Source organism: Balaenoptera physalus, assembly GCF_965194825.1.
Source record: "Balaenoptera physalus genome assembly, chromosome: 9".
Classification (NCBI taxonomy): Eukaryota; Metazoa; Chordata; class Mammalia; order Artiodactyla; family Balaenopteridae; genus Balaenoptera; species Balaenoptera physalus.
In genome coordinates, this window is record NC_138888.1 from 14,058,008 (window position 1) to 14,070,388 (window position 12,381).

The window sequence follows — 12,381 nt, forward strand, 5'->3', positions numbered from 1 at the left end:
TGGAATATGAAAACAAAATTCTTCTTATTAATTAATGTGTTGGAGAAAAATTTAATGACTTAACCCATGAAAGGCATTGTTTGTAAAAAGAACCAAAGAGTCTTCTTTTCACAGAAGACTTGTTTGTACCAGGTCCATTTTCACAGAACAAACATGAATAACTTTTTAAAAAGTAGAGGATTCAGATTTTAAATATTATATTTACTAAGGGCAAAAGGTAATGAATGCATTTGAGTCTCAGGACAAAATCCAAAGTATTTCCTTTCTGTCCCCACAAATCCCTAACTACTTTGATTTTTTAAAAATCTACCTGAAATACATAGTTTTGGGCTTCTCTTTCTTGCATTTCTTTACCCCATTGGCTCACAAAATAATTGACAGTGGGGTAGAGTGAGTTTTTGAAGACTCTTTGGTGGCCTCCCTCTTACTGTTTATTTTTGTTCTTTATAATTTAAGAACTTAAGTCTCAAACATATTTTCAAGAATTTGTCTTTAACCTTTGTATTTACTTTGTCCTCCATTTAGATTTTTTCTTTAGATGATAGAAGATTTGTTTAGTACTCGGATAAGGAGTAATGAAGGCACTTTTCAAGTTTGCTGAAGAAAATTCTACCATTGTGTTTATTTTCCACTTGTTTACAGGGTTACTGAATAAAGGCATATGTTAGTATTTGATAAGAATTGTATAAATTTGGCTCTAATGAATAGATTCATCACTGCTTTCCACAAGTTTTTCTCCAATGAGGTGTCAGGTGGATCATTCTAAATAGTAATACAAGGAGCCGGTCACTGACCACGTTTCCTAAAGCTTGCTGTAGTGCACACAAGGACATAAATTCAGGTTCCTGTGAGGTCCAGATAGATGATGTAAACGATGAAGCAAGGTAGAAGCTGATTATGGTAGCAGGAAAACTGAGTAGTCCCATGTGCTGTCTGGAAGAAGGAAGCAAATACTCAATTCCATCTGGAGTTACCTCGATGAAATGCAAGCACAGTGATCCCAGGTTTAACAATTGAACGAGAAAAGCCAGTAGTCTGGATTTTTATTGAAATCTTATTATTTATTTAAGTTATTTATTAAATAATGCAGGTATTTGGCTACCTATATATATATAAGTAGAAGACAACTCATAAAGTGGTGATGCATCTATTCATTAGGTTTTCCAATGTATCAAGAAAAGCTGGTAGTCTGGATTTTTTTTTTTTTTTTTTAGTTTGTAAGGGATGGGGTTATATATTTTATTTTATTTTTTAAGTTTTTTAGTTTATTTTTTTTAACATCTTTATTGGAGTATAATTGCTTTACAATGGTGTGTTAGTTTCTGCTTTATAACAAAGTGAATCAGTTATACATATACATATGTTCCCATATCTCTTCCCTCTTGCATCTCCCTCTGGATTTTTTATTTAAATTTTTTTGAAATTTTTCCCAAATAATTCAAATATTTTTTGAAATGTCTGTGGGCAGCTATGGCTGCCATAACAGAGTACCACAGGCTGGATAGCTTAAACAACAGAAATGTATTTTCTCACAGTTCTGGAGGCTGAAAGTCCAAGATCAAGGTGTCATCAGGGTTGATTGCCTCCGTTTTTCCAGGCTTGCTGACAGCTGCTTTGGCACTGTGCCTTCACGTGACCTTTCTTGTGTGTGTGTGCAGAGAGAGAGAGAGAAAGTGAGAGTGAGAGTTCCGGTGTTTCTTCCTCTTCTTATAAGGATACCAGTTCTATTGGATTAGGGCTTACTCTTATAACCTTGTTTCACCTTAATTGTCTCCTTAAAGGTTGTATCTCCAAATGCAGTCACATTGGGGGTTAGGGCTTCAACATGTGAATTTTGAAGATAATTCAGTCCATTCAGGCCTCTGGCTTACAAAATCAAACTTCTCCAAACCTAGAGGTTTTGTTAAAACAGATTCTTAGGCCACCTTCCTTATTTTCTGGCTCAGAAGGTCTGAGGTGAGGTCCATCTATGTGATTCATCCTTTATGGTTTCTGGAATTCTTCAGTCTCTTTGGATGTGTCTCTATTGCCCATCCCACAATCTTAGGGCTATTAAAAGTTTATTGTATATTTCATAGGATTTTGCAAGGGAGAGGAGGTAAAGCAAACAAAGAACCTGTGCTCCCCAAACCCATTATGGTTTTTAAGTTTTTAAGAAAGAAAATAATTTTGAAAAACATTTTTTCTTCACAAGTTGAGCAAAAGATCTTCAGGTTCTATAATAAGCTGAATGTGTAAACTTCAAAGTGCGGTTGGAGCTGGGTTGAGGTAGGAAATTCAACTTATATATTCAATTGCATTTTAAAAAAGAATGATATATAAGGAAAGAGAAATAATTTGTCCTCTATGAAAGGCATTAACCTTGTGGTTATTAGCATGTATTATAAATTTGTGGCCCATGGATACTAAAATGGATATAGAGAAAATTCTGGAGAAATTGTAAAATGGAGCAATCAAAATGATTATAAAGATTGTAATAGGTTCTGTTATAAAAGATTAAAGAAATGTGACACTCTTTATTTTCCACCAACAAGTATTTTATATCTTACACAGTGCTAGGTTTAAAAGAAGTAGACACATGATCTTGTGATCTGTGGAAGTTCTCAATTTTTTTCTGTCTCTGAACCTGATGAGTGAACTTCAGCAGTGAGATAAAATCCCATGGGTATATCTCAAATTATTTACAATGACTTTTGTGCTAGCTTTTACTTTACTCCTCAGGTGTATAACTAGTAAATTTAAACTAATTAAGAGTAAGGTGTTTGTGGGATGATTTTGCTTCTGATATTTTTTTAAAAATAAGCTATTTACAAACTTCTGAACTTTATTTTAATATCACACGTTATTCAGTCTTGGCTGAGAATTATTGAGCTAGAAGTCTAAGGAGTACTTTAGTTTTTTTCTAATTTGTCCAGGGATTATGAAGAGGGGGATGAGCAGTTAATTGTATTCTATAGAGGTTGACTGAGCTGGACCTACCATACAAGTCTATTTTCCTGGGACTTTCTCATAGTTGGGAAGACATTGAAATGAATAATCGGGGACAGTTGTAGACAGATTTATTCTGAGTGCTTTACAGTTGTCAGTGCCCCAAAGTAGGGAACTGAATCCCCACAGTCTCTTTCTACTCTCTTAACTATTTCTCTTAACAATTAACTATTTCTCTTAACTATTTCTTGGCTTTCCTTTATCTTTAAAATGTATTCTGCAAATCACGCTCTAAATTTACCACCTGCGTTTTTATTCCCTTTGAACAAATAACGTGGATTTTGAAGGACTATTTATGTATATGTATCATCTTCTCCCTTTGTTTTTCATGTCAGTCCATGTACAGAGGATCACCGGTTAGTACAAATTTTAGAATTTTTAACTCCTGACTTTTATAGGTAAAAGAGAACATAAGTTTCATGCTATTTGGTAACAAATTTCAAAGTAAGTGCATCTTCTTCAGCTTTCCCTCAGTTTCTTTTATGTTCCAGTCAACCTCTGAATGTAAAGAAAAACCTTTTTTTTTTTTTTTCCTGTCTGGCATTTTGTTGGTAATTCCTCGCATGTTGTCATATTTTTTTCAACTTTAAACCAGTTTTTGAAATTTGCTCTGTAGTTGTGTTTATTGTGTGCACCTAATGAATGCCCCTGAAATTTCCACTGAGACCATGTGCTCGTTTGTTTTTGTGGCTCACCCTGCTTCTTCTCGTGTACTGCTGCACAGGCATGACCAAATGTTACTGACGTCTAGTAAAGTGCTACTTATTGCATAATTAAATGGTCTGTAATCTTCTAGTACATTACTAGTACAGTTTTTCTTTTTAAACAGATTAAACTAGTCAACATTAACTCCACTGATATAGCTGATGGCCGACCCTCGATAGTTCTCGGATTGATGTGGACCATTATTCTGTATTTCCAGGTATTGTGCTTCTTCAGCTCCCTTTTCAGCTCCAGTTGATATAAATGTCACAGATGGAGGCAGTGGTGGACATTTTAATAATGAATAATGCCCTCATTTTCTGTACCTTTGTGGCTGAACCTCAAGTTAGCAGAGATGTGTCCTTCACGTGTACATTGTTTTTTGTTGGCAGAAAATGCCCTTTTTCTCCGCTAAGGTGTTATATGTGGAACTCCCCAAAGAACTCGGCCAGGTACCCAATCCGAAAAGTGGGTAGAACACGATGGAGATGAAATATTGGTGTAAAAAGAGTTCAGGAAGTTTTTCTTTGTCCTCTGGAAGGGAGCGGTTCTATGCTCCTATTAGACATTAAGGGGAGAAATTAACTTGCTGTTCTCTCTGGGATAATTCTTCTAGCCGTAAGGTTGTTTTTTAAAGAAATGGACTTTATTTTTTAGAGCAGTTTGAGGTTCTCCGCAAAACTGAGGAAAGAGTACAGAAATTTCCCATGTACCCCCTGCACCCACACATGCATGGCCTCCGCTTAACCAGTATCCCCCATGGGAGTGGAACATTGGTTACAATTAATGAACCTTTACTGACACATCACTATCATTTCAAGGTTCGTAGTTTACATTAGGATTCACTCTTGGTGTGCACATTCTTTGAGTTTAGAGAACCATTAGGTTTTGCTTTCTTCATTCATGCATGTATTTAACAAGTGTTCATTACTGTGTACAAGGTCCCGTTTTAGATGTGGTAGGAAGTGCAAACAGAAGTAAGACATCGGTCGTGCCCTTTAAGAGCTTATATTGTTGGGAGGTTAAGGGTGTTAAGATCAATCAAGTTGGAAAAGTAAACCACCTGAGAAGAGAAGAACAAAGATAATGCTGACGTTTTGCCGACTCTTGATGCACACGCAGATTGAGGAGTTGACCAGCAACCTGCCGCAGCTGCAGTCTCTGTCCAGCAGCGCGTCCTCCGTGGACAGCATGGTCAGCTCTGAGACCGCCAGCCCCCCAAGCAAACGCAAGGTGGCCACCAAGATCCAAGGAAATGCTAAGAAGGCTTTATTAAAGTGGGTCCAGTACACAGTCGCCAAGTAAGTACCAAGAAGGAGTTTGTTTAAATTAGAAACCCTTGAATAATTTGAGTTATCAGTTTATGACTGAGTGCACATTCCAGTGACTGCAAAATTTGTGGCGACATATGAATGAATGGCTTTGCTTCGGCTCTCATTTCACTCTTCCCTTGAATTAAAATGTAAACAGAAAGCATCCCTGATACTCTAGGAAAATAGTGTAATAAAACTAATTCCTTCTTCACTTGTGTGATGGGACCCAGTTAAGTTGTTTAATCCCTACACTTGATTAGCATGAGGACTAATTCCATTTAGGTCATTGTTTGGATTTTCTGCTGCTATTAGATAATCTTTACACAAATAAATTAGAGGTTTAAACGTGATTATCTCTTCATAAGACTATTGAGTTCTATTTAATACTATTGTGGACTAAGGTCCACATCCTGAAATAATCATATTTGTTTTTATACCTTGAAACTTTCTAGCAATTTTATTTTTTAATGTTTTCTTTGATCTTATCTTTTATCTGGAATGTACACTCTTTTGTCAGCTCCAGCTATATGGACTGGGAGTTTGATTCTAAGCATGATAAATTTACATGTGTGCACATATATGTGAGAATACTGGATATAAAATTACTACTCTCAAAAAGTACTTTCTCATAGCAATTTCAATAGAGTTTTCAATTGATCATACCAATACTTTGTGGTCAGATGTGGTCAGTAATAAAATCTCTTCACCTAGAAGTTGTGTTTTTGTAAGATTTTCCTAAATGACATGTAAAATTAACTCACTTTCTATTTTGTTTCACATGCCTAGATGTAATCCACATCTAATTCTCTCCTTCTGGAAAATAGTTGTAAACAAGTACTTATCATTATAAAACACTGAGGCACTAAACACAGGAAGTTCTATTTTTAAAGAGTTTGAAGAGCAAAAATAAGGAGAGAAAAAAATAAACATAGAGAAGATGTAATTAGTGTTACTAACTTATATAGTTTTGCTTAACTTGTAAAGTGTGTTGGTGGTTTTCTGATTTGGGGTATATTTTTATGATTCAAGTTGCAATTAAAAATATTTCTGAAAGCAAAGCTTTGTGGCTCTTGGGACTCTAGTAGGGATGAAATTAAAAGCCCTTCCCACATTGCTGGCATGCTCTTTGCATAACATCTACAGTGGGTATTACTAATCTCTTTTGCAGCTTAACCAAGCAGGGAGAAGAAACATGCTGGGTAGGAGAGGACTGGTGATCACATGCTACAACATATATCATGATGCTATCACGATAAAACTTTGTAATAATGTCAGTGTGATATTCTGTTGTCTGTTGCTCTACACAGCATTTAATTAAACAAAGTAAATAAATTTTCATTTAATATTATATAGCTTGAAATAAAATCAAATTCAATGATGTTGGAGATTTCCTGCATAAGTTTTGTTTCACACATGATGTGCAGGGGTCTAATAATAATCGTCATTCCTGCAACTTGTATGTTTGTAACATTGGTGGAAGTTGTATTTTCCTTACCTGTATAAATGTCCAGATTTGTGGACCTAAGGATTCTCCATCTATCAACACCTCAATGAGATCCATTTATTTAACAGCTGCATAAATTGTAGAGATTCAGGGAGATGACCACTTTCTGCCATGAATAGTCTGGAATGAACACATGATTCTGTCATGCTACCACATTGTTGATCATTTTTCTAAAAGCTATTTTACACTCTCCTGGTATTTATTTTTCAAGCAATTTCTTACCTGACATGGATAAAATAACTTTAGAATCTGTGCCTAGTTCAGTATATGACATGTCTGTAAAATTATAATTTGTGAGACTCTGTAGTGTGAAGATTGATCCTTCTCACAAGACTGAAGATGGCGAAAAAGGATAAAATATCCAGTGAACACCAAATTGTCAGAGTGTATTCAGTTTTCATATAAAATTTCAAAATACTTGAGAAGTAAATCAAAAAACTGTTTCAGTAACACAAGATAGTTAATCCCCCTTCTTTTTTTTTTTTTTTTACCAATTTCATCTACTATCTGTACTGTCAGAAATGAAAGCATGTCTGATAAACATGTCCTTAAAGACATGTCCTATACATGTCCTAGTGAAAGGAAAAGACATGTCCTATAAACATCAATTAAATCTATCTGGTCTATTGTGTCATTTAAAGCTTCTGTTTCCTTATTAATTTTCTGTTTGGATGATCTGTCCATTGGTGTAAGTGAGGTGTTAAAGTCCCCCACTATTATTGTGTTACTGTCGATTTCCTCTTTTATAGCTGTTAGCAGTTGCCTTATGTATTGAGGTGCTCCTATATTGGGTGCATATATATTTATAAATGTTATATCTTCTTGGATTGATCCCTTGATCATTATGTAGTGTCCTTCCTTGTCTCTTGTAACATTCTTTATTTTAAAGTCTATTTTATCTGACATGAGTATCGCTACTCCAGCTTTCTTTTGATTTCCATTTGCATGGAGTATCTTTTTCCATCCCCTCACTTTCAGACTGTATGTGTCCCTAGGTCTAAAGTGGGTCTCTTGTAGACAGCATATATATGGGTCTTGTTTTTGTATCCATTTAGCAAGCCTGTGTCTTTTGGTTGGAGCATTTAATCCATTCAAATTTAAGGTAATTATTGATATGTATGTTCCTATGACCATTTTGTTAATTGTTTTGGGTTTGGTTTTTGTAGGTCTTTGTCTTCTCTTGTGTTTCCCACTTAGAGAATTTCCTTTAGCATTTGTTGTAGATCTGGTTTGGTGGTGCTGAATTCTCTTAGCTTTTGCTTGTCTGTAAAGCTTTTGATTTCTCCATCGAATCTGAATGAGATCCTTGCTGGGTAGGGTAATCTTGGTTGTAGGTTCTTCCCTTTCATGACTTTCAGTGTATCATGGCACTCCCTTCTGGCTTGTAGAGTTTCTGCTGAGAAATCAGCTGTTAACCTTATGGGAGTTCCCTTGTATGTTATTTGTTGTTTTTCCCTTGCTGCTTTCAATAATTTTTCTTTGTCTTTAATTTTTGCCAATTTGAATACTATGGGTCTTGGCGTGTTTCTCCTTGGGTTTATCCTGTATGGGACTCTCTGCGCTTCCTGGAGTTGGGTGGCTACTTTTTTCTCATGTTAGGGAAGTTTTCGGGCATAATATCTTCAAATATTTTCTCGGGTCCTTTCTCTCTCTCTTCTCCTTCTAGGACTCCTATAATGTGAATGTTGGTGCATTTAATGTTGTCCCAGAGGTCTCTTAGGCTGTCTTCATTTCTTTTCATTCTTTTTTCTTTATTCTGTTCTGTGGCAGTGAATTCCACCATTCTATCTTCCAGGTCACTTATCCGTTCTTCTGCCTCAGTTATTCTGCTATTGATTCCTTCTAGTGTATTTTTCATTTCTGTTATTGTATTGTTCATCTCTGTTTGTTTGTTCTTTAATTCTTCTAGATCTTTATTAAACATTTCTTGCGTCTTCTCGATCTTTGTCTCTATTCTTTTTCCGAGGTCCAGGATCACCTTCACTATCATTATTCTGAATTCTTTTTCTGGAAGGTTGCCTATCTCCACTTCATTTAGTTGTTTTCTGGGGTTTTATCTTGTTCCTTCATTTGGTACATAGTCCTCTGCCTTTTCATTTTGTCTATCTTTCTGTGAATGTGGTTTTCATTCTACTGGCTGCAGGATTGTAGTTCTTCATGCTTCTGCTGTCTTCCCTCTGGTGGATGAGGGTATCTAAGAGGCTTGTGCAAGTTTCCTGATGGGAGAGACTGGTGGTGGGTAGAGCTGGCTATTGCTCTGGTAGGTAGAGCTCAGTAAAACTTTAATCCGCTTGTCTGATGATGGGTGGGGCTGGGTTCCCTCCCTGTTGGTTGTTTGGCCTGAGGCGACCCAACACTGGAGTCTCCCTGGGCTCTTTGGTGGGGCTAATGGTGGACTCTGGGAGGGCTCACGCCAAGGAGTACTTCCCAGAACTTCTGCTGCCAGTGTCCTTGTCCTCACAGTGAGACAGAGCCACCCCCTGCCTCTGCAGGAGACCCTCCAACACTAGCAGGTAGGTCTGGTTCAGTCTCCTATGAGGTCACTGCTCATTCCCCCAGGATCCTGATATGCACACTACTTTGTGTGTGCCCTCCAAGAGTGGAGTCTCTGTTTCCCGTAGTCTTGTAGAAGTCCTGCTAACCTTCAAAGTCTGATTCTCTAGGAATTCCTCCTCCCATTGCTGGACCCCCAGGTTCGGAAGCCTGACATGGGGCTCAGAACCTTCAATCCAGTGGGTGGACTTCTGTGGTATAAGTGTTCTCCAGTTTGTGAGTCACCCACCCAGCAGTTATGGGATTTGATTTTATTTTGATTGTGCCCCTCCTACCATCTCATTGTGGCTTCTCCTTTGTCTTTGGATGTGGGGTATCTTTTTGGTGAGTTCCAGTGTCTTCCTGTTGATGATTGTTCAGCAGTTAGTTGTGATTCTGGTTTTCTCTCAAGAGTGAGTGAGAGCACATCCTTCTACTCCGCCATCTTGAACGAGTCCCCCGCCCACCTCAATTTGTTAAAATGTAATTTGATATATATACACTAATATGTATAAAATAGATAACTAATAAGAACCTGCTGTATAAAAAAATAAATAAAATAAAAATTAAAAAAAATTTAAAAATGTAAAAAAAATTTAAAAAATAATTTGAGGTGGCATAAAGAGACTGTGAATACAAAAACATTTTAAAATGGGGAACTGTGGGCAAAGGGAAAATATAGGAAGAAAAGTAAGATGAAGCCAGAGGCGAATGTACAAATGAATAGATAATAAGAACATACTGCTTAACCTGGGTGGATATTTGCCAGTGTGTCAGGCATTGGCTGAAAAAATTATATCTGTACCACCAGAGACAGAAACTCTAAAAGAACTAAGAGATGTTGCTGCAATCTTACAAAATTGTTTTTAAAATATTTATTTATGAAGCCAGTGATTAGGTCCAAGGATGTTATTTTTAGCACAATATATTTTATGCAAACTGAGTGTACATTGGTAAAACATGATTTAAAGTAAACCTTAAAGTTTGCAGAGATAAAATGTAAGGGCATTTACCAACTTTTTATATTAATCACGGTATCAGTAAGATATATTGTCTCTTACAGTTTGTGGAAATTTTGAGAATATAGCAGACAAAAAGAATTGAGTGATATTATTTCTGTTTTATTTAGAAACAACTGTAATGAGACTAATTTTCTAAAAAGAAACTACCAGAATATTTATCTACTGAATGTTACCTAATTTATTGATCACCTTTAAAGGCTCTAGACTTAATCAAAAAATGTTGTTCAAAGACATCTTTGCAACTCTTTTTGAAACTGTCTTTATGGTTGATAAGTTACATGTAGAAAAAAATTATTCATTGTGAGCTTGCCTCGCTTCTGTTTTCAACACCAAAATATTGCTACCAACTTGAATCACTTCTTAGTGATCATATCTGGCTTTGAAGTAAATCCACGAAAGAGCAAAGATTTGCCACCAGCACATTGCCCTCAAGGCAATTCTAAAAAAAAGAGTTTAAAAATCAATTTGCTCAAACAGTTTGATGGTAGGGTAAATTAATCTTGTCTGTACTTATGTGGAGTATAGGTTTTTTTGTGACTAATTTAGAGACATGATCACAACCATTTGCATTTTATTCATTCTACAGCATTTGATATAATTCAGCCACATTATATTTGTCTATTATCATCTGTGCATGTACAACACAGGCTGCTTGTCATTATCATTAGAAATGTGTTAGAGACTTCTTCAAAAAAATACACAATGGTGAATTATTAACAGTTTTGGTGTTTTTAAAATGTTCCCTTTTTTATTTTGCCAGGTGTTTTTTCTCTCTATTGGTTTCCTTTAAAACTGTGCTTTCAATTGAGTCTTTCAATTACTGAAAACCCTAATATAGAAAACTCTTTAAGTACGGAACCAGAATTTCTACACCTTATCTTGTTACCCGTTAAAAATTTTGCTTTGCTTCTTTTTTCTCAAAACCAGTGTACCGGTATAGCTAACTGCATATCATCCATTGCCGAGGAGGATTGGATTGAGTCTTTGAAGAAGTGTGCATTACCTGTTTAGAAAGTGACATTATCATTATTTTTTTAAAGGCAGAGTGGAATAGAAGTAAAAGACTTCGGGCGGAGTTGGAGAAGTGGAGTGGCCTTTCATTCAATCATCCATGCTATTCAGCCGGAACTAGTGGACTTGGAGAAGGTGAAAGGAAGATCTAACCGGGAAAACCTGGAGGAGGCTTTCACTATTGCTGAAACGGAGCTGGGAATCCCGAGACTCCTAGATCCCGAAGGCACGTTGAGCGACTGCTGGCTCTTGTATCCCTCAACTCAGTAGGGTTATATATCTTAAACCCAGATATTATAGATGCCTTCCGAGAGGTCAGAAAACTTGGAAAAGTGGGAAGGAATAGTATCTTCCTGCATCAGTTTTCTTTTGGAAAAACATTTGCCACTATACATGGGAGCAAAATATAGGTGTTTGCTCCTAACAGCCCTCTGACATGGGTGGTACCAGCCAGGGGAACTGTACTTACTCAATGTACCTAAGGATGGAATGAAAGTTTTACAAGTGAGTGTACTGCGAGGAGGAGGAGTATCACAGAATCCGGAAGAATAAAAAATTGTTAGTAATCTCAGAGCGTATCTTTAAAATGTCAGTCATTAGAAACTTAGAAGTGTTGATAACTACCCAGTATTTAGGTGTCAATCAGGCAAACTACCCAAGTGATTGACCTAATATCTTTCACTAGAATTTCTTGGCAACTTTTTGGTAAGGCTGTGAATTTTAAGACTTTCTGGAAGTGGAGTTAACTCTGTCAAACCTTCAGAAGGCAATTTTGATGCCTTTAATAAACTGCTAGTTGTTTGTTAAATTGAGATAAAAGGGTCAAAGTGAATTTTCCAAAGTCCCAGATAATTTCTTATTTGGCTTGGTAATTATGGAAATTTCCATTAATGAATGCAAAAATGTAAATACAGTGAAAGCAAGTTATTTTTAAAATATTTTATTTTATTTATTTTATTTATTTTTTTTGGCTGCGTCGTGTCTTCAGTGTGGCACGTGGGCTTCTCTCTAGTTGTGGTGCGAGGGCTACAGAGCGTGCGAGCTCAGTAGTTGCAGCGCAGGCTTAGTTGCCCTGCAGCATGTGGGATCTTAGTTCCCCAGCCAGGGATCAAACCTGCGTCCCCTGCATTGGAAGGTGGATTCTTTACCACTGGACCACCAGGGAAGCCCCGCAAGTTATTTTTAAAGATGAGATTTCAGAATGAGCATTTCTAGCTCTAAAACAGTGTCTACCTGCTTGGCTTCCTCTGAGATGATGGCCAGCATGGAGATCCCTTGCCATTTTAGGGACCTGTGGTGCCCGGCCCCC

General features: G+C 36.7%; 1 protein-coding gene across 9 annotated transcripts in view; it reads left to right on the forward strand.

Moving 5' to 3' along the window:
• The window catches only part of SYNE1 (spectrin repeat containing nuclear envelope protein 1), a 442,116-nt gene that overhangs the window by 96,210 nt on the left and 333,525 nt on the right, over positions 1 to 12,381 (forward strand). For 6 of the 9 annotated variants that reach the window (XM_082474323.1, XM_082474327.1, XM_082474328.1 and 3 more), the window contains exons 5-8: positions 3,324 to 3,344; positions 3,818 to 3,910; positions 4,813 to 4,991; positions 11,102 to 11,298. In XM_082474323.1, the coding sequence (XP_082330449.1) occupies positions 3,324 to 3,344; positions 3,818 to 3,910; positions 4,813 to 4,991; positions 11,102 to 11,298 (490 nt within the window). The remainder of the gene's footprint in view (positions 1 to 3,323; positions 3,345 to 3,817; positions 3,911 to 4,812; positions 4,992 to 11,101; positions 11,299 to 12,381) is intronic. The other 3 variants (XM_082474329.1, XM_082474334.1, XM_082474333.1) reach the window with 1 other exon arrangement.